Source organism: Belonocnema kinseyi, chromosome 5 (genome assembly GCF_010883055.1).
Source record: "Belonocnema kinseyi isolate 2016_QV_RU_SX_M_011 chromosome 5, B_treatae_v1, whole genome shotgun sequence".
Taxonomy (NCBI): domain Eukaryota; kingdom Metazoa; phylum Arthropoda; class Insecta; order Hymenoptera; family Cynipidae; genus Belonocnema; species Belonocnema kinseyi.
Genome location: NC_046661.1, coordinates 59375029 through 59393664, shown reverse-complemented (window position 1 = coordinate 59393664; position 18636 = coordinate 59375029). Strand labels below are relative to the sequence as shown.

The following is an 18636-nucleotide window of genomic DNA, read 5'->3' as shown; positions in this document are numbered from 1 at the left end:
GGGATTTTCTTTCTCAAAAGCTAAAATTTAGAAAGTAAAACTAAAAAATCTCGCGTTATTTTCAAGATTTTTAAGAAAATATGTTTAAAATCCTCAACAATTTTGTTTCTCAATATCATAATTTAATAAATAGTGTCGTCAAACAGAACATCTATTAACTGTTTCCTTTTTGTCCTTTTTGGTTTTTTATAGCACCATACAATTTTATTGTTATTTATTGTTATAAATATCATTTTCGCAATAAACATATTGTGCTCGTTTTGGGACTGGTGGTTGTGGAGAAAAAACCCGATATAATACGGTTCCGGAGGTAAATACTTTTGTTTGGCCACGCCTGAGTGACCACCGTACACCCCGCGCAGCTCCTTTCACTCCTCCTTGTGGCGCGGCGTTAATTCTCAGAAGGACTACATAAGGGCGCCCTATATATGAGTTTGACTGTAATTGATAAAAACTAAATTTTTTGAAAGCAAAACATTTGATCTATTTTCACTTCAACTTACGCTAACTTAGTCAATTTTTATAAAACTTATTTCACGTCTTACTCAACAAGTTTCTCACTGCAAATTTGCTGTTGCCTAAAATTTGCCTGATAAATGAATCGCTTGAAGGTGAAAATTCATGATTTTTAGTCTAAAAAAAAAAACTTCTTTATTGAAATATTTACGTTCTTCTTCCGTAACTAGTTTCACAAAACTTAAAAATGCAATTTAGAATATTCGCTGAGGAAAAAAGATGCGCCTTGGAAATCTCTACAAGGATCGGTCCTTAAAATGAAAATTTGAACGATTTTAAAAATTGCCTTTTAGGACAATACTTCTCAGGCTGAGTCCGTATGTATCCTCTTTTGATCCGAGAGATTCAATTGCATAGTTTGTTATCCAAAAGTCCACGAAAAGAATTAAAAATTAAGTTGATTAAAATTTGTTGTCATTCTCTGATGGAATATTTTGTACATAAAAAAAGCGCGGAAAATTAGAACTATTTTTGCATTAAAATACGAATAAGTACAAATGACAACATAAGTGACAGAAAATTAGAACTTTGGTCTATTATATGGATAGTGTTGTATGTTATTATAGTTTTAATATTTTACCAGAAATTATATAGTAATGTACAGAGAAAAAAAAAAAAGTATATATTCGTCCAAATAATAGACGAAGGTTTCAATTTGATGTAATCTAGTGTATTTTCCTGTAAATATATTTGTATCCAATATTTTTTTCGAGAAGTGTTGCTCAATGAAAAAATTAATAGAACAAGTTAAAAAATATGTATTTCATAGAGACCTACAACTTTCATTAAAACCATTTTTCAATCAAACTGATAGTTTCATAGTAAATCCAGAAAAAACTGTTTTTTTGGGGGATTTCCGGGACCATTCTGCATTTTAGGTAAAAAGAGAAATAATCGAACTGCAGGGTATTTCATTTTCTGACATTTGAATTTTAAATTACACCCTATTGCACATATAAAGCAAAAAAAAGTTCATCTCCTTCAAGTATAAAATGCGAATTGAGAAAGGACCCCGCGCAAAATATATGGAGAGGCCATTTCACGGTAAATTGGTTAAAAGTTCGAACTTATTTTGTTTTACTTGATGCTGATCGAAAATCCTTTTCCATATTATATTTTATGCATTGTCCTTCAATGACGAAAAATATTAGTTTACAAGCAACAGTTTCCTTTAAATAAAAAAATATAGTTTCTAATACATAAGTGAAATCATCTAGTCGTCATAACGCTAGTCCGTATAATCATCATGGTATATTTTCTTATATTTTTTCTAGTTTCAATTAATTGTATTTGTTTTTTACATTGCAAAATTGTAAAACCTAATGCTTTTTGTCTTTACATAGTATTAATTTGTTCTTATATTTTCCTTCCATCTATTCAAATTATATAATAGACTATGTTCCGGGGTGATAACTAATTTTTAAGGGATTTATTAGTACCTTCGATTAATATTTTAAAATAAAGTTTTATTGAAATATTGAAAATTAAAATTTTGAGAAAATAAAAAAAATGATTATACTAGCTTTTGGTTTATAATAATCGTTGCTTTCAGCACTCCAAAATTAGCATCTCAATTTTTTGAAGACGACGATGATTTCGAAATTTCGACTCCTGAGTTTAAAATCGAAAATGATGAGGCCTCGAATTTCATCGAATCCAAGAGTGGACTCTCAAGAAATAACTCGATTATATCGATTGTAAGTTTCAAATAATTTTCTCTCATTTCTAAAAGAGAAAACTAATTTTTTTTAATTTTGTCTAAATAAGACTGAATAGTCTGAATTAAATTAAAGTAATTCTGTTTCAGAGACATTAATTTTTTTTAAATATCTTATTCTCACTATAGCTCAGTTCCGCAGAAAATTCATTGATAGGTCCGCCAGATACTTGCTCAGTGCAATATATCGAAGACTCAGTCGAAGAAAATGCGCTTCAAAATTTCCAAGAAAAAAATTCTGAAATGAAGACTGAAAAACTCAAGGATGCAGTCAGTAACTCTCCTTTTCTAACAGACGATGATAAACTGAAAATAATGACGCCTAAATTCACAGTTAAAAACGAAACGCTTTTTCAAGAGAGTCCAGAAACAGAGAATGAAAAGTCATCTGTTGCAAAAAACGAATCATGTTTTCAAGAAACTGAAAAAAAACAAAAATTGTCTGAAACCCCGACGAGGAAGAAACTTTGCTTGGGGAATTTAAGGAGGCCTGTGATATCTGATAGCGAATCTCCATCTCCGAGAAAATCTTCTCCAAAAAAATCTTCAACCTCAAAGGAAGCTCTCTCATCTAACAAATCCACGTCACCACGAAAAGATCTTTTAGCGAAAGAAAAATGGCAAGGGCCGGATTTCAAGGTCAATATGAAACCATTAGGAGTTGATAAAGAAATTCTGAGCTGGCTTCAGAATATAAAAAGTGATCCTATAATTACTGCGACACCCGTAAGTTTTTTTCTAATTATTTGACTTATAGTTAATTTCAGGGTCTAAAATGTTTCAAATTTTGGACGGCACACCTTTTGTATGTTGGTCCCCTACCCCCATTCACAAGAAACCAAATAAATACATTTTTCCTACTTAATCGATAACAGAATTAACATGCCAAAATTCTCTAAAAACATAGCATATAAGGAGATTGTTCACAAAAATAGAGAATTAATTCTTTTAAATATAAATAATGTGCGCACTATTAACATCAATTTAAAATACTTTAAATATCTAACATTTAACAAAAAATTGAACTTTCAAACAAATAAATTGAATTTTGAAACAAATGCTTAAACTTTTAACCAAGAAGATGAATTTTCAACCACAAAGACGATTTTTCTACCAAAAAAAGTTCAATAAAAAAGCACGCATTTTTAACCACAGATAAATATTCAACTAAAACATCAATTTTGAATCAAGGATCGAAAGTTTCTGCCAAATAAAGATGAATTTTCAACCAAATACATGAATCTAACATAGTTCAATGCGTCGGTAAAAAAAATTAATTTGTAACAAAACCGTTGCATGTTTACAAATCTTACAAATTTTTAGAAGAAAAATATATTCAAATACTTGAAATATCACACATTTCATATGACATGATAATGCAATTTAAAGCAAGATTGATTTCAACTTTTTTTTTAAATTTTATGTTTAATTGTTAACTCTTTCAATTATGAAATAATTCAGTTCATTCAATTTAAAGAAATTAAAAATACAGTTTTAAAGACGTAAACAATTAAAAACATTTGAAGTTGAATATCCTTAATTTTAAATATATTAATTAAAAAAGAACAATTTTGTAATGTTTATAAATATTGGACTGTTCGTTTAAAATGAGCAATTATAAATCCAACATTCAAAACTAAACTGTATTTGAAATTTAATTCTTCGAAATAGGAAACCTTGAATCGTTAAAATTTCAGAGCGTTCAATTTAAACTTTGACGTTAAAATTTCAATTGTATCCTATTTAAATTTATAATCTGTCAGTGAAATTGTTTTAATGTTTTCAGCTTGAAACTGCTGAAAACGGTATAATTTCGAGTACTTAGAAACTCAGTGATTCATTTTCGAATTTAGATCATTGAAAATGAGAACGTGTATTTATAGCTTTTAACCAGAAATCTTTCAACTGTTCAATTTATAATAGGTTTAATTTAACAGCATTTAATATAAAATTGTTTATAATGCTGAGAGCTTCCACTTTATACGTGTAAATTATTGAGCGTTTGAATAGAAACAAATTTTAAGATTCAATTTTAAAAGTTTAAAATTGAGCGAATTTCTACTCTGAACGCTTTAATTTGCAGTTAATTTTTTTATTCCTTCAAATGAAAAAATATCATATTTAAAGTTTAAATATTTTAATTTTAATAACCGTGAGAAATTTTAGCAACCCGGAAAATGACCGGCCTCTCGATTAACATGGTCATTGTGATGCCTGCAATAAACAAAAAAGAATTTTTATAATTCAATGACTAAAGAGTAAAAATTTGGGGAAACAGTGAAGTTCATTTTTAATACTTTTAATATATTAGATTAGAAAACTAAATTTTAATTAGAAAATAAATTTTTTCCACTTCAGACATTTTAATTTCGGACGACTTGCTTTTAAATTCGGACTACACAAAGTGTGTCATATTACGCAACATTTAAAGCCCTGTTTAGATTAAATTTTCTAGTTTTATTACAAGGCGCCAATAGTGTATTTAGTTGATGATTTACATTAAATTTCCAGTCGACCAGTGAAGGTCTAGAAACCAACTACCAAAAACTTAAAGACTTACAGCTGCAACTATACGAAAAATGTTTCACCGCTCTCACAAATATCCCGCTCGAAATTTTAAAACATTTCCCCAAATTTGATGCGAAAGCTTTTGGCGATCTAAAAGAGCTGGGAAATCGTGTAAAAGCGAAAACTTTTCGGATTGGAAAAAGCCTCAAAGAAGTCAAAGAGAAAGAGAGAAGCTCTCGTTCAATAACGCCTTCCGAATCTCCTTCGGTGGATGAATTCGACGAGTTCGTAGAACCTTCACCTGCAAAAGTTACTCTAAACAACACCTTTGAAAGTCCAAATTTGAGTTACCACTCGCTCACGGAACGAGTAACAAATTTTCAAACTTCGACGACGACAAAAGCTCAGGAAAAAATTACGAATAATGTAGAAGAGATTCCGAGAAATTTGAACGACACACCGAGCGATTCTCCAGATGTGAAGAGAACCAGCTTTAAACTGAAGAGACCGGTGAAAACGAGAATGAAAATTACGAATGAATTGTGGGAAAAGGATCCCCAATCCCATACAGCCAACAGTTGGGACGCACCTGAGAGGAAATTTGAATCTCCGGCAGAAACAAGGAATGATTTTGGAAGATCTGGTGCTGGAAGTTCTAGAAAGAATTGTGAGGTTGCGCAGAAACCCTCGATGTCGCAAATTAAAACCGTAGCTTCGAAAGCTTCGTCGAGTTCGTGGAAAGATTTCAACGAGAGTTTTGGTAAGTTGATTAAATCTTTTATATGATTTTTTAAATTATAATTCAAACCTACAGTCAATTGAAATTGTTCACGGTAATTGAAATTAAAAAATTCGAAATTTCTAAAGCTGAATCTTTTTTCATTTCGAGTAATTAAATCGGAGCTCAACTGCAAATCAAAGCGCTCAAAGTGAAAATTTTTTGAACTTTAAACTTTTTTAATTAGAGCTTAACAAATTTGTCATTCAAACGCTCAATAATTTACGCGTATGAAATGGAAGCTCTCAATATTATGGACAATTTTAAATTAAATTCCGGCAATCTACCAAATTTACAGTTTTGTACATTGAAGTTGAAAAATTTCTGGTTAAAAAATATAAATCCATGTTATTATTTTCAATTCTCTGAATTGAACAATGAATCAATAACTTTATAAATGTTGAAAGTTATATTATTTTGAAGCAATCTTAAGTTAGAAACATTAAAAATTAATCGATTTTAAATTTGGTTTAAAGCTGAACATTTTTAAAATTAAAATTAAAATAATTTGGATTTGAAGTCGTTTAAAATCAATAATTGCTCAATTGTTATTTATTCATAAAAAATTTGAAACTATTCTTTTTATAATTGTTTATTTTTGCTTACTTCATTCGTAATTGATAATTTTAAATCAAAGATCTAACATTGCTAAATATTGAAAAAATAATTACTGAAAATTGAAAAAAAAAATGTTAAAAATGGATTAATTTCTTTTTTGATGAGCAGAATCAATTTATTTACATAATTACAAAAAAGTGAATAAAAGACGTTTGCAATAATAATGGAAGTCTGTATTATTTTTGTATTTTTTGGAATTTTTTCCACATGAACGATTTGTAATCCATAAGTAGAATATTTTCAAGTATTTTTTACATTAGTCTGACTTGTTTAAACAATTATTATTTATTTTCACAATCTTTCCTCTCTGTAAGTCGTAAGAATTTTAAAAGCTTATTTTCTGCAGGATATTTAGTTCCTAAAAAAATGAATTTATTCAAACAATTTTGTTCTCGTAAATCGTAACAAAATATTATTTACTCACGGTGCTCCGAAAGCCGATTTAAATGAAGTGAAAATGTACAGAAAATATGTCTGTGCAGGTTCATTCTATGCGTATTGAGAAAACAAAATCACTTGAGTTTAGATTTTTATTTGCTCAGTTACATTTTTTAGAGCATTTAAATCATTTTAATTTACGAAAACTTAAAATTGTATACTAAAATATTTTCCATCTTTCTTTAAACGTGTATGCATATGCATAAAGTTGTTCAAGACAATAGGTGCCATCTGACTGTACCTTGAGGTCACTTTCCACGGTTGTTTGAAGGTTAAAGTCAGTTTTTTAAATTAAAACATCCCTTTTTTGACCTATTTTGGCCTCAAAATTCAGAACCGAATACTCTATTGCTAAATATCTTAAAGGAACAAAGTACTTGAACCATTCATTGATCGTGTCATCAATTGCAGTACATAATATTTTGTTACGATTTATAGGGAAAAAGTTGTTTCGCAAATGTATTTTGTTTCAAGTACTAAATATCCTGCAGAAAGTAACCTTTCACAGTTTTTACGACGTACAGGGGGAAACCACTGTGAAAATAAATAATAATGGTTTAAACAAGTCAGGCTTATGTAGGGTAAATGTATAGTAGTTATTTACTCCCTATAATCTTCCATTATTACTGTACACGTCAACCAATGTTCCTGAATCTTTTATTAACTTTTTTGTAATTATATAAATAAATTGATTCTGCGCATAAAAATAAATTAATCCATGATTTCATATCGGCAGTTTTTGTAACAGACCGTTATCTCACAACAATGAAAGGGTAATTTTATCGTTACAGACATCAGAATGTGTAATCGGTTCAGAATTTGGATGCCGTATGGTTCAATATCTTTATCTACTTTTTTTGAATACCTTATCTACATAATCATATCTCGGAGCAAGCAGAGCCAGTTTTTCGATAAAATATTAATATATTTTTTTAATAATAAGAGGAAAAAACAGTAGTAGTAACGCACAGTGTTAGCTGTCTACACATTTTCATCGGGTATGGTCTAGATAATAATCTGTAAGATAAACATTTTATTGAAAAATCGGCTCTGTGTGCTTAAAGATATATGTATGTAGATGACGTATGCAAGAAATTAAAGAAAAATATTAAATTATGCGGCCTGAAAATTGAGAACCGAGGACTCAATTGGTAAATATCTTAAATCCAGAAGAAAATAACTCATTTTCATAATAATAAACTATAACTTAATATTAAAAGTTAGACTTATATACAAAATACTTAGAAACATTTGACTTATGGATTAAAGATTATTCATGTGGAAAAAATACCGTCTTTAGCGTGAATTTGGTAGTAACATGCGGTGTAAACGCAGGGAAGTTCTTTATTCCCTGCAGATTGACATGTACAATTTACAATTTACATTTACAAATATTAACCAGTTTTCTATTTCTTGTAATTATATCAATTCATTTTGTTAATTGAAATTCTGTTAATGAATGATTTTATAATATCAGTTTTTTTAACTGGCCGAAATCTCATAACAATGCCCGCGTTTATTCCTTCCGGGTAATCGACTCGCTCCAGAGTGTCTGCCGTCTGTAGTTTGACGGGGGTGAAAAGCCTCGCTGCGGAAATGCATGTACAGCTATCACTGAGCGTGACTGCTGTTTAAGTGCTTTTGTTCTCACGCTTTTTTATTATTAAACAAAATGTAAACATTTTGTCAAAAAACCAGCTCTGCTTGCTCTTCGAGACTGGGTTATTTAGATGAGGTATGCAAAATATTAGACAAAATATTAAAACCGTGCGACCTCAAAATTTAGAACCGATTACACATTCTGATAAAGGACTTGAAGGACGCGCAAGAGTGTAAAGGAGTTTGCATAATGATGGAATAGTGGGAAGATCTCATAGTAAGAGAGAGAGAGAGAGAGAATATATGCAAGCTTTGCTTGGCGTGGGAACATTGAGGTAAAGGAAGAGTCCTTAGAGCAATTGCGAATCACCGAATAAAAGGGAGACTCGATTACAGGCAGAAGGAATAGAAAGTATACTTCTACGAGAGAGACAGTGACTTTTCCGTTCGTACGTTCCGTCGGTTTTTTCATTTCACTCCATCCCAAAATAAGTTTAACTTCAATATATAATTTGAAATTATTTTCAAATTGAAAACAAATTATAACGTTTCAATCCTGCAGAATTTGAGAATCTCCTTGAAAAATAAATTTCCCGGTTTTCCCCGGTTTCAACATTCTTGATCTAGCGACCACCCTTTTTCAAATGATTAGTTTCAGGATAACAAATTTCAAATTCAAAAAGTTGCAAAAATACATTTTTCCAATAAATTTTTCTCATATCTTTATGAACATTAAAGTAATAATTCGTTCTGAAAATTTTTTTATTTGAATTTCATTTCTTAAAATTTTAATTTTTTATTCATGTTAGTATTTATTTGATAAATTATTCTATTTTTAATCAACGGATATATATTGGAAGTTTTTTCAATTAATTTATTTTTATCTTGTTATACTTGTATGTTTCGCTTTGATTGATTATTAATTTGAGAAGCGAATATTTCATATTAAATATTTTTTCCAAAGTTCAAGAACGATAACAAAATTAAGCAAATAATTAAAAAAATAACGATAACAATTTAATAATTCTAGCGCTTAGCGTGGGTTTATATAGAAAATCATTCATTATTTTTGGTTTTAAAGGTTTCAAAATGTAAATTTCAGATAAAACACGCAAACATAACCCGAAAATTGAAAAATGGTCAATATTCTTCGAAATCTAATAATTTTTAAATAAAAATACCAATAATTTCCTATTAAAAACATTAGCATAGCAGTAAACTATTCAAATTTGTGAATCTTCTTTAAAATATTTTCTTTATTATTCTAAAAAATTCCAATCGTCGATGAAAGACACTAACATAATTCGAAATTGTTAAAAGATTCTAAATCTTCTTTGAAATCTAATTTTTTTATATTAAAAATACCAGTTTGCGTCGAAAAACACTAACGTAATCCAAAGCTGTTAAAAGATTATAAATTTTGTTCAAATTATTATAATGATTTTTGTTTAAAAATGCTAATATCCGAGGAAAGCTCACACATCTTAACATTTTTAGAAATTTTAAGTCTTCTTAAAAACTTTCTGATCTTATACTAAAAGTCTTTCAAAAATATATTTATTTTCAGCGAGAATCACTTACATAAAACATGTATAATATTTACAATTATTTATTAGATAATTTGAAAGTTTTTATTTAAGCGCGCAAGTGTATTAAAAAGTACAAATGTTTCTCGTTGTGCATAAGGTTTTCTATGATATATCTCATTCAACAACAATGATTTCGAGATTTTCGCGACATATCGTTAATTTTTAACTTAATAGGTAAATATTTAACTAAAAAAACAGTTTTTAGCCAGTAACTAAATAGTTAAATTTTCAAAAATAAATTATTAATTATCAACAACAAAAATTTGCAAAAGAATAGTTTAATTTTCAACGAAAAGGTTTAGTTTTGCACCATAGTTGTTCAATTTTGAACGAAAAGTATGAATATTCTACTAAATTATTGAATTTTTGAGCTGAAAGGTTGAATTTTCTAGAAAAGAGAGGAATTTTCAACACAATTTAATTTACGACCAAATATTTAAATTTTTAAACAGATCAATAAATCTTCAACGAAAAAAATGAATACATTTTTGAGAAAGTATTTCAAGAAAGTTTAACCAATTTCAAGAATTACTTTTAGTTACTTTTTCAGTCGAGAAGTTGATTTTTTAACCAAGAAGATTAATTTAAAAAAATTTTAATTACCAACAAAATACATCATTTTCCAACCAATTACTTAAATTTTCAGTTAAAAATGATTAATTGTCAACTAAATAGTAGAATTTTAAATTTCAAAAGATAAATATGTAACTAAAAATGGGAAAGTTAAACTTTCAATTTAAAAAATTAACTTTGAATTAAAAATGAAATAAATTTTAAACAAAATAGTTTAATTTTTAACCAAAAAGGTAAATTGCGAACCAAAATTATTAACTTCCAACAATAAAGTTAGTTTTCAACCAACCAGTTTCATTTTACCACATTTTTTAATCTTCAAGATAAAAAAATGACTTTTTAGTAGCATCAAAAAAAATTTGCAAAAAGAAGCTTTGCAACAGCAAAAACGAGAGATTGCTGAGGAGAAAAGAGAAAAAAAATTACAGCAAAAATAATGAATTGCAAAAAAAAATTAAACAAGAAAAGTAACCAATCAAAGCTTTAAGAGTACTTTTGGTTTCTTCAATAAGAAGTGTTATTGCGTTTGAAACACACTTAAATACTTCTAATGTGTTACATTTTTAGTTCTATTGTATTTATTGCACATAAAAATAAATAAAAGTTCTACGATTGAAAGTAATAAGGGATTATATACTTATTTCATTTACGCTCATATTTCGTTATTGATATTTATCTTTTAAATATTAAACTGAGAGGAATTTTCTTTCTTTTTTGAAAATTATCATTTTTTAAATGCAATATATTTACACAATTTGATTTAATTTTTGATCGTTTGGTTTTATAAATAAATATTAAGTCTATTATATTTTCGAAATGTTCATGTTAATTTAATAAATACATAACTGTTCAATATTTATTAATGCTTTCCATAATTCTTACACTTGGATTCAGGCTTCACAGCATGAAAGGTATCCGTTCCAAACAGGGGACATTTCCTGTGAAACACAGGGACATTCTGAGGAAACGGTGTTCCATCATAGGGACATACTAAGCCTTTATATTTTCCCTTTTATTTTTATTTAATTATCACGAATAAACATTTTTACTTATTTTTTATACTAGAGATATTGGTCTTTCAAAATATACTTGATTATTTTGAGTAGTTTACTCAAGCATTTTTAATCGAATTTTTTTAATATGATTTAAAAAATAAATAAAAAAGAATGAAGAGGATTTGGAGGTTGTCTTCTTTTTCTTTCTTTTTTTTATTGGAAGTGTCTACTTGTACCGAAACAAAACTAGTTATTAGTACTGAAATGTCGGTACAAATAGTCCCTTCTCCAGGTTCCGCTATTCTCACCGAAAAAATCGGGCTATTCGTACAAAAACTTCGATACACATACTCACGGCCTTTCTTATTTTGGGTTTTATAATTTCAGTGCAGACATTTAAGTGTATTAAAAAAATTGACCTCTGAAGTCTAATGCATTTTATTTTATGTGATAATAAAAATTCATTAGCAAACCTGGTATAAAAAATTGAATTAAAAAGTGGTATACAACATTTCGTCGAATGATAACAAAATATCAAAAAAGCACTTCTGTAAGTTACATTCGGAATTTACAGAATGGAACCTTTTATCAATTCAAAATATCTCCATAAACTGAAGAATTGTCAATATAATTGTACGGAATTACTTTTATATTGTACAATACTGTTTACTTCCAATTTTGTAAGCCTCATAACATAAAAAAAGTTGAATGAGTTTAAAAATGTATCTCCGTTTGAAATAATTTTCTTCGATAAAAAACAAGAATATTACAAATTGCAGTTCTTTATATGAAACTTTTACTCTATATTCATGAAGAAATATATTTTTCTAAATTTTATGTGACTTAAAAAGCATTCTAGTCGATTCTAGGACTATGTAATTTATACACATATAAGTTTCTTATTTAAAAAATTTCATGCCATTATTTTGCTACTATTTTCAAAATTGATATCATTATTAACAACGCTTAATTTTCAGGAACTACAACTAGTAGTTCGCAACATATTGAAGAGCCGTTGACGCAAGATATATTAAATCTACCAGCTTTAAGAAAAGACCTTTACAACAGTAAGCAAATTCTAAGCTTTTATTGTTAAAATGTCCTAAAATTATCAACAAATGACGTATCTACACATTTTTTACTCAAATTAAAAAACAAAATGTTTATATCAACTTTTTAGATAAATTAAAGCCTCCAGTAAACGAGACAATATTTCCGGAAAAACCAAAGGTTTCAAAAGAACAGGATAACCAGCAGTCTTCAGAATTAGGTCGTTTCACCGGAAATTACAAAAATGACGGTGTCAGTGGCGAATTCGATTCTTTAACGTTCGATCATTCTAAGGAAATGTTGCGGGTATATATCTTTGTTTATGAATAATAATATCTTGTCCAAATACTTTTTAAAGGCAATTCATCAGAACAAAGTTGGTGTCCCAGTTAATATATTTATACGTTTATTTTTCTAGCTTTTCAGACAAAAATTCGGTCTTTACTCCTTCAGACCGAATCAGCTACAAGCAATAAACGCTGCACTTTTGGGATTTGATTGTTTTGTCCTTATGCCAACGGGAGGTGGTAAATCGCTTTGCTATCAACTTCCGGCGATTTTAGCACCTGGTGTAACTTTTGTTATTTCTCCGTTGAAGAGTCTTATCCTGGACCAGGTCCAGAAACTCACCTCCTTGGACGTAAGTTGGTTACTAATTTATTTATTTCTCTAAGTATTATAGTTTAAAAGATGTATAATCTTTTAAAGTATACTACGAGACCTTCAGTTATTTTTAAAATAAAAAATAAATTAAAATTCATATTGGGATCCGCTGGGCTACATTACGATATCTATTTTTTTAATGCAGCCGAAATGTGAACTCGTGAATTTGGTTGAATTTTCAAGATGCAATTCAATTTGTGCTTAAAAGCAATTTTTTATTGTTTTGCATAGTTTAAAACAATTAGTGTTTGGAAACAATTAAAATTTATCGAAAACTAAGTGTTACATGTGGAATTTTAATGGTATACAGCAAAAATTAGGTTTTATATGTTAAAACTGTTTTTGTCAAAAAAGATCATTATTTTAGTATGTTATATATGTTTCAACTCATTATAAGCTTCAATTACCTTGACATAAAACTAACTTAAAATAAACTTTAATCAATTTATACACAGAGGGCACTTTCGAAAAAAGTAAATGAAAAAAATACTATTTTTTCAAAATGATTTTTTTTTCTGAATATTAGGTTACAAATTTATTTGAAAGGCTTGTCGCGTCTGTTGAGGACGTACGCGTTTTCCATTTCTCTTGTAACTATATTTTTCTTATTCCTAAATAAAGTAAAAGAAAGCAAATTCATTTTCACAAATGAAGAATAGTATATTAGAAAATATACACTAGATATAAAAAAAGTAATTTTTACTTTTTATTTATTGACTAACAAAGATTTTAACTAATTTATTTAAATTATCAATCAACTTTTGATTAAAGCTTAAATCTCTTGAAAATGCATTGGAATCTCTTAAAAAACACCTAAAATAATTAAAAGTCTTTGAAATTCCTATAAGCTATTGAACTAATGCAAAAAGTTCTAGAAATATTTTTAAATTTCCTAAAATATTTTAAATCCTTTGATATATTTTGAAATCCCTTGAAACTTTTTAGAGCTCTTGAAAGTACCTATGAATCTTTAACAATACCCTGAAATATTTCAAATCCTTCGAAATCCTATTAAAATTCTGGAATCTATTAAGAAATTTGTGTAATTTTTTAAAATAACCTAAAATATGTCAAATCTTTCTAAATATTTAGAAATTTGTGAAAGCTCTTAAAAATGTGAAGGAATTTGAAAAAAATACTTTCAAATATTTCAAATCCTGTCATCATTGTGTCAATTGATCCTCTAAGGATCAATTAAATAAAAACATAAAAATTCAAAAAATATCCATTGAATTAAGTAGATGTGAGTAAATTTAGAAGAATTTAAGTGAACTTTAAAAATTCAAAATAATTGCAAAGAATGAAATGAGTATATGATAAATTAATGAGAATTCAGGGTAAATTCAAAAAAGGTTGGTTCAAATCTCTTTAAATCTTAGAAAATCTACGAAACATCTAACTTCGATTGAATACATTCTTTAAAATCCATTACATTTACTGATTTGCATAAATTTCATAAGTGAAATAAATCGAAAATATTTTTTAACTTACCAATAAGATAATAAATTACATATGCTTTTTAGAGGTTATATTTTTCAAACCAGGTACTCAATAATTTTACGTCAGATGTTGCTTTGTTCGTGCTTTAGTCTTCTTAATGGGATTTTCATTAATTTTATTACGCCTTATTCTTGCCGCCTTAGCTCTTTTGTTCCCCTTTCCCATTCTTTTAAAAATCTTGAGGGTGGATTCGACTTCTGACTTCTACTTTTGGCTATTTCGCTATTTATTTTTCCATTGAAACAGAAATACAGTTTAAAGAAATGGATAAATAGACACCATTTCGAAGGAAAATTTAATAAATTTATACTTTTAATTTAATTAACAAAAAAAGAACAATTTCCGCGAAACATTCACAATAGATGAATGATAATCGTTTATACTTTTAACTAAATTAAGTGCATATAAATAAACAGCGACATGTGAATCTAACTCACAAGCACGTCATGTAAAAACGCCGGTATAAACTTAATCTAAATTTGTCAAATGAAATTCAGGATCCTAACAAGTCGTAATTAGGTATTTCAGAGGTGGGATTCCGATGCCCTCTAATCTAGTTGATCGGGTATTTTCCTATCGCATGAAATTAGACGGAGATTTTCGATCGATTTGAAAACGATTGACTGCAACTACCTCTTTCTATCTTATGTATCAGAAAGAGAAAGGTGACTGTCGATAATCGAGAAGTCAGGAGTTCTTGATTACCGAATGTTGCTCCTCTCTTTCTGACACGTCAGATAGAAAGAGATAGTTGCAGTCGATCGTTTTAAAAACGATCGAACTTCTCCGTCTGATTTCATGCGAAAGGAAGAGAGATCTGATCAACTAGATTAAATGGCATCGGAATCCCACCCCAGGTTGGGTAGGGAAAATTCAAGACTCCATGCCATGATCTAATTCCAAGCTGTTTGCACACTGAGGGCCTAACAATTATACCAATTGCATGGGACAAAAATTTATGATGAAAAATAAATTTTTCCCACGTTATAAAAAAAATTATGTTTCGCCCCTTGCAATTATTATTATTATTGTTTGGCCCTCGACGAGCAGAAATCTTGTCAGCTGACGTCGTAACATGAAACTGAGGTCATGTCAAAGATAAATATCTTTGGTCATGTTAATGGAAAACCACACAATGGAAAACAACACAAAAAGTGTTCCAAAAGTTTTAAAGTAAAATAAATTGAAAAATTCTTTAGCAATTCATTTTCTAATGCTTACACTCAAAACTTAGAGGATGAATTGTGAGATACTTTTTCTTTAAGCCGACGTCCAAGCAGGACCCAAAAAGCTATTCCTAATTGTCAAACAACGACTGTTTACGTATAGACGTAGCCCCAAACATATTTTCAAAGACACTTATATTCGCATGCATGTGTAGATTAAATTAAAATTAAAATATTAATGATAAAGATTTACGTCTTGAGTCTAACTTTAGAATTCTTAAACATAAATTTTAGAGTAGTTTATTATTTATTTGCTTCATGAGTCCAACATTGACCTCTGGCGTGTGCGGCAATCTGTTAAAGCGATTTTTCGGGTACATAATATTTTTTATTCTAGATTAAATTAATATAACCTAATTTTTGCTATGGAAATTGTTTTGTGGTTCTAAAATGAAAATCTTTACCAAGTTTTACAATAATACAACCGATAGTTTTCATACTATAATCCATGGACACCAACCAAAGTGCCTTATCTGTGGGAAATTACCCATATGACATTTAGTAAAATAATTATTTTCTTGGCTAAAACAGTCATAACTGTTATTTTTGTATTCACTTATTGTTTTAAAGTGGTAAAAGCAATGGTAAAATTGTTTTTAAACCCAATTTAAAATGTTACTTAAAAATGCTACCTAGTTTCACGAGTTCGCGACATTAGCACACTCAAGGATTCAGATCCCAACATCATAGGTTTAAAACAAATTTGAAATCTTAATGCTTTCAATACTGCAGTGCTCACAGTTAAAAACAAGTATTAACCTTAAACATTTAGATGAATAATTTCGGGAATTTACAAACTACAAAAATATTACAAACGGCTGCTGAGACAAATTTTTAATAAAGTTGTGAACAGGAGTTTTATATTTTTAAATAAACCGAAAATTATTATTTTGTTTTAAAAACTATATTTATCACTTTTGATATGCTCAAAAACAGAGTTTATAATTAAAGGTAAACCTTGGAAAACCCGGATTATAAAAAATATTGAAATTATACATTTAAGAAATTATTAATGATCTTTTTAGTTTATTTAATTATACGATAGTGATAATTTCTTAGAAACTTTTTTTTTCTCGCTTTGTGAATTGAAATTGATATTTTCGAACAAATTTAATTTCGAAAATATTTGCAATAATGCAATAGAACTGATAGTAATATAAATTACGAATTTCATTATTGAACATTTTCTAAATCTAAAACTTCTCCCATATACATTGTTTACTGAATATCTATCCTGTGTGTCTAAACTGGAAAATATGAAGTTCTAAGCCTCTACATTTAACATTAATTTATATCGAGGGGTAGACCAGTCGAATTTTGAGTGTACATCTGATTTCAAGATTAAATTTTTTTTTAAATATTCCACCAAGATTCCAAAGACTTCGCAAAGACTTCAGAAGTATTTCAAAGATTTCACAGTAATTTCAAAGATTCCAAAATTTTCCAAAGATTTCAGAAGTATTTTACTGACTTTACCAAAATTTTGAAAGGTTTCAAAAGATTTCAATAACTGAAAAATATTATTTCTAAGCCTTCTAAAGCTTTCACAAAGATTTCAAAGATTCCAACAAAGTTGTTAATATTTCAAAGATTTCCGAGATTTCGCAAATATTTCAAAGGTATTTAAATTATTTTACAAAGATTTAAAAATATTTCAGAAGATTAAAATTTGGTTTAATGTTTGAAAGATCTCTAAAAAGTTGACATAGATTGCAACGAATTTTCAAAGATTTCGAGGTTTATTTAAAACTAATGGGTGACGGAGTTCAAAAAAAAAATGTATTTCTGGTTTCAAAAATAAACTCGAAGTTATTATTGATTGGTTTGTTTATTGCAGTCTTGGAACTTTGAAAACTCCCGAAGTATCAATACTGAAAAATACACATTTTCATATGGATCGTAAAAACGCTCAGAAGCTTTTAAAATTTAAACGGTCACCGGATTTGGGAAGCGTCTCAAATAAAAAATATTATGTTTTAAGATTCCTGCGGCGCATTTATCAAGTTCGATAACAGAGAAGCAGGCAGAAGGAATTTACAGAGAACTTTCAAAGCAAGTTCCAGGTTTAAAATTGCTCTACGTGACTCCAGAAAAGCTTTCGGCGTCACAGAAATTATGCGATATGATGACGACTTTATATCAAAGGAAACTTCTAGCTAGATTCGTCATCGATGAAGCTCATTGTGTGAGTCAATGGGGTCACGACTTTCGGCCAGATTATAAAAAATTGAAAGTTCTTCGAGATAATTATCCGAATGTACCAACAATCGCCCTCACTGCTACAGCAACCCCCAGGGTCAGAACTGATATTTTGCATCAGCTGGGTTTAACAAGTCCAAAATGGTAATTACGTATTAAATATAATATTTATTCGCCTAAAAGTTTAAAAGACAAATTATAAACTTCCAGAAAGATTTTTAATCATCTTATCGAAAGTTGTACGGATTTGAAGACATTTTTTGTAGATTATTTTCGTTTACAAACCGTATACACGGTGTGGCTGAACCAAGTTTAATTTCAAGGTGCTTGTATATTGAATTTCATTGGGCACTTAAAAAAAATGTATGTTCGATGTACTCAAAAATCATAAAATTAAATTGTATGTTCTTTGAATATTTTGGGTTTTTTTTTGGCTTCTTTAAGGCAGACTTACGATTATTTAAAAAAAGTGAATCGTGTCTTTTATTAAAAAAGTCGATTTTTACGTGTTAAAATGATTTAAAACCAATATTTTTATTTAATTACAACGTTCATGTATATGATATTTTTGAACTGATTATGTTAGTCTTTAATCTCACAGATATTTTAAGACCAAAATAAAAAAATCCATCCCCCTTTTCGAAAAAATTCCATTTTTATGCGTCGA

At 28.6% G+C, this 18636-nt stretch overlaps 1 protein-coding gene across 1 annotated transcript in view; it reads left to right on the top strand.

The window, feature by feature from the left end:
* LOC117172469 (Bloom syndrome protein homolog) overlaps nucleotides 1–18636 on the top strand; it is a 40663-nt gene that overhangs the window by 1554 nt on the left and 20473 nt on the right. Inside the window, exons 2-8 of the mRNA XM_033360432.1 lie at nucleotides 2069–2213; nucleotides 2363–2959; nucleotides 4745–5501; nucleotides 12309–12398; nucleotides 12512–12687; nucleotides 12800–13021; nucleotides 17752–18113. Of these exons, the coding sequence (XP_033216323.1) occupies nucleotides 2069–2213; nucleotides 2363–2959; nucleotides 4745–5501; nucleotides 12309–12398; nucleotides 12512–12687; nucleotides 12800–13021; nucleotides 17752–18113 (2349 nt within the window). The remainder of the gene's footprint in view (nucleotides 1–2068; nucleotides 2214–2362; nucleotides 2960–4744; nucleotides 5502–12308; nucleotides 12399–12511; nucleotides 12688–12799; nucleotides 13022–17751; nucleotides 18114–18636) is intronic.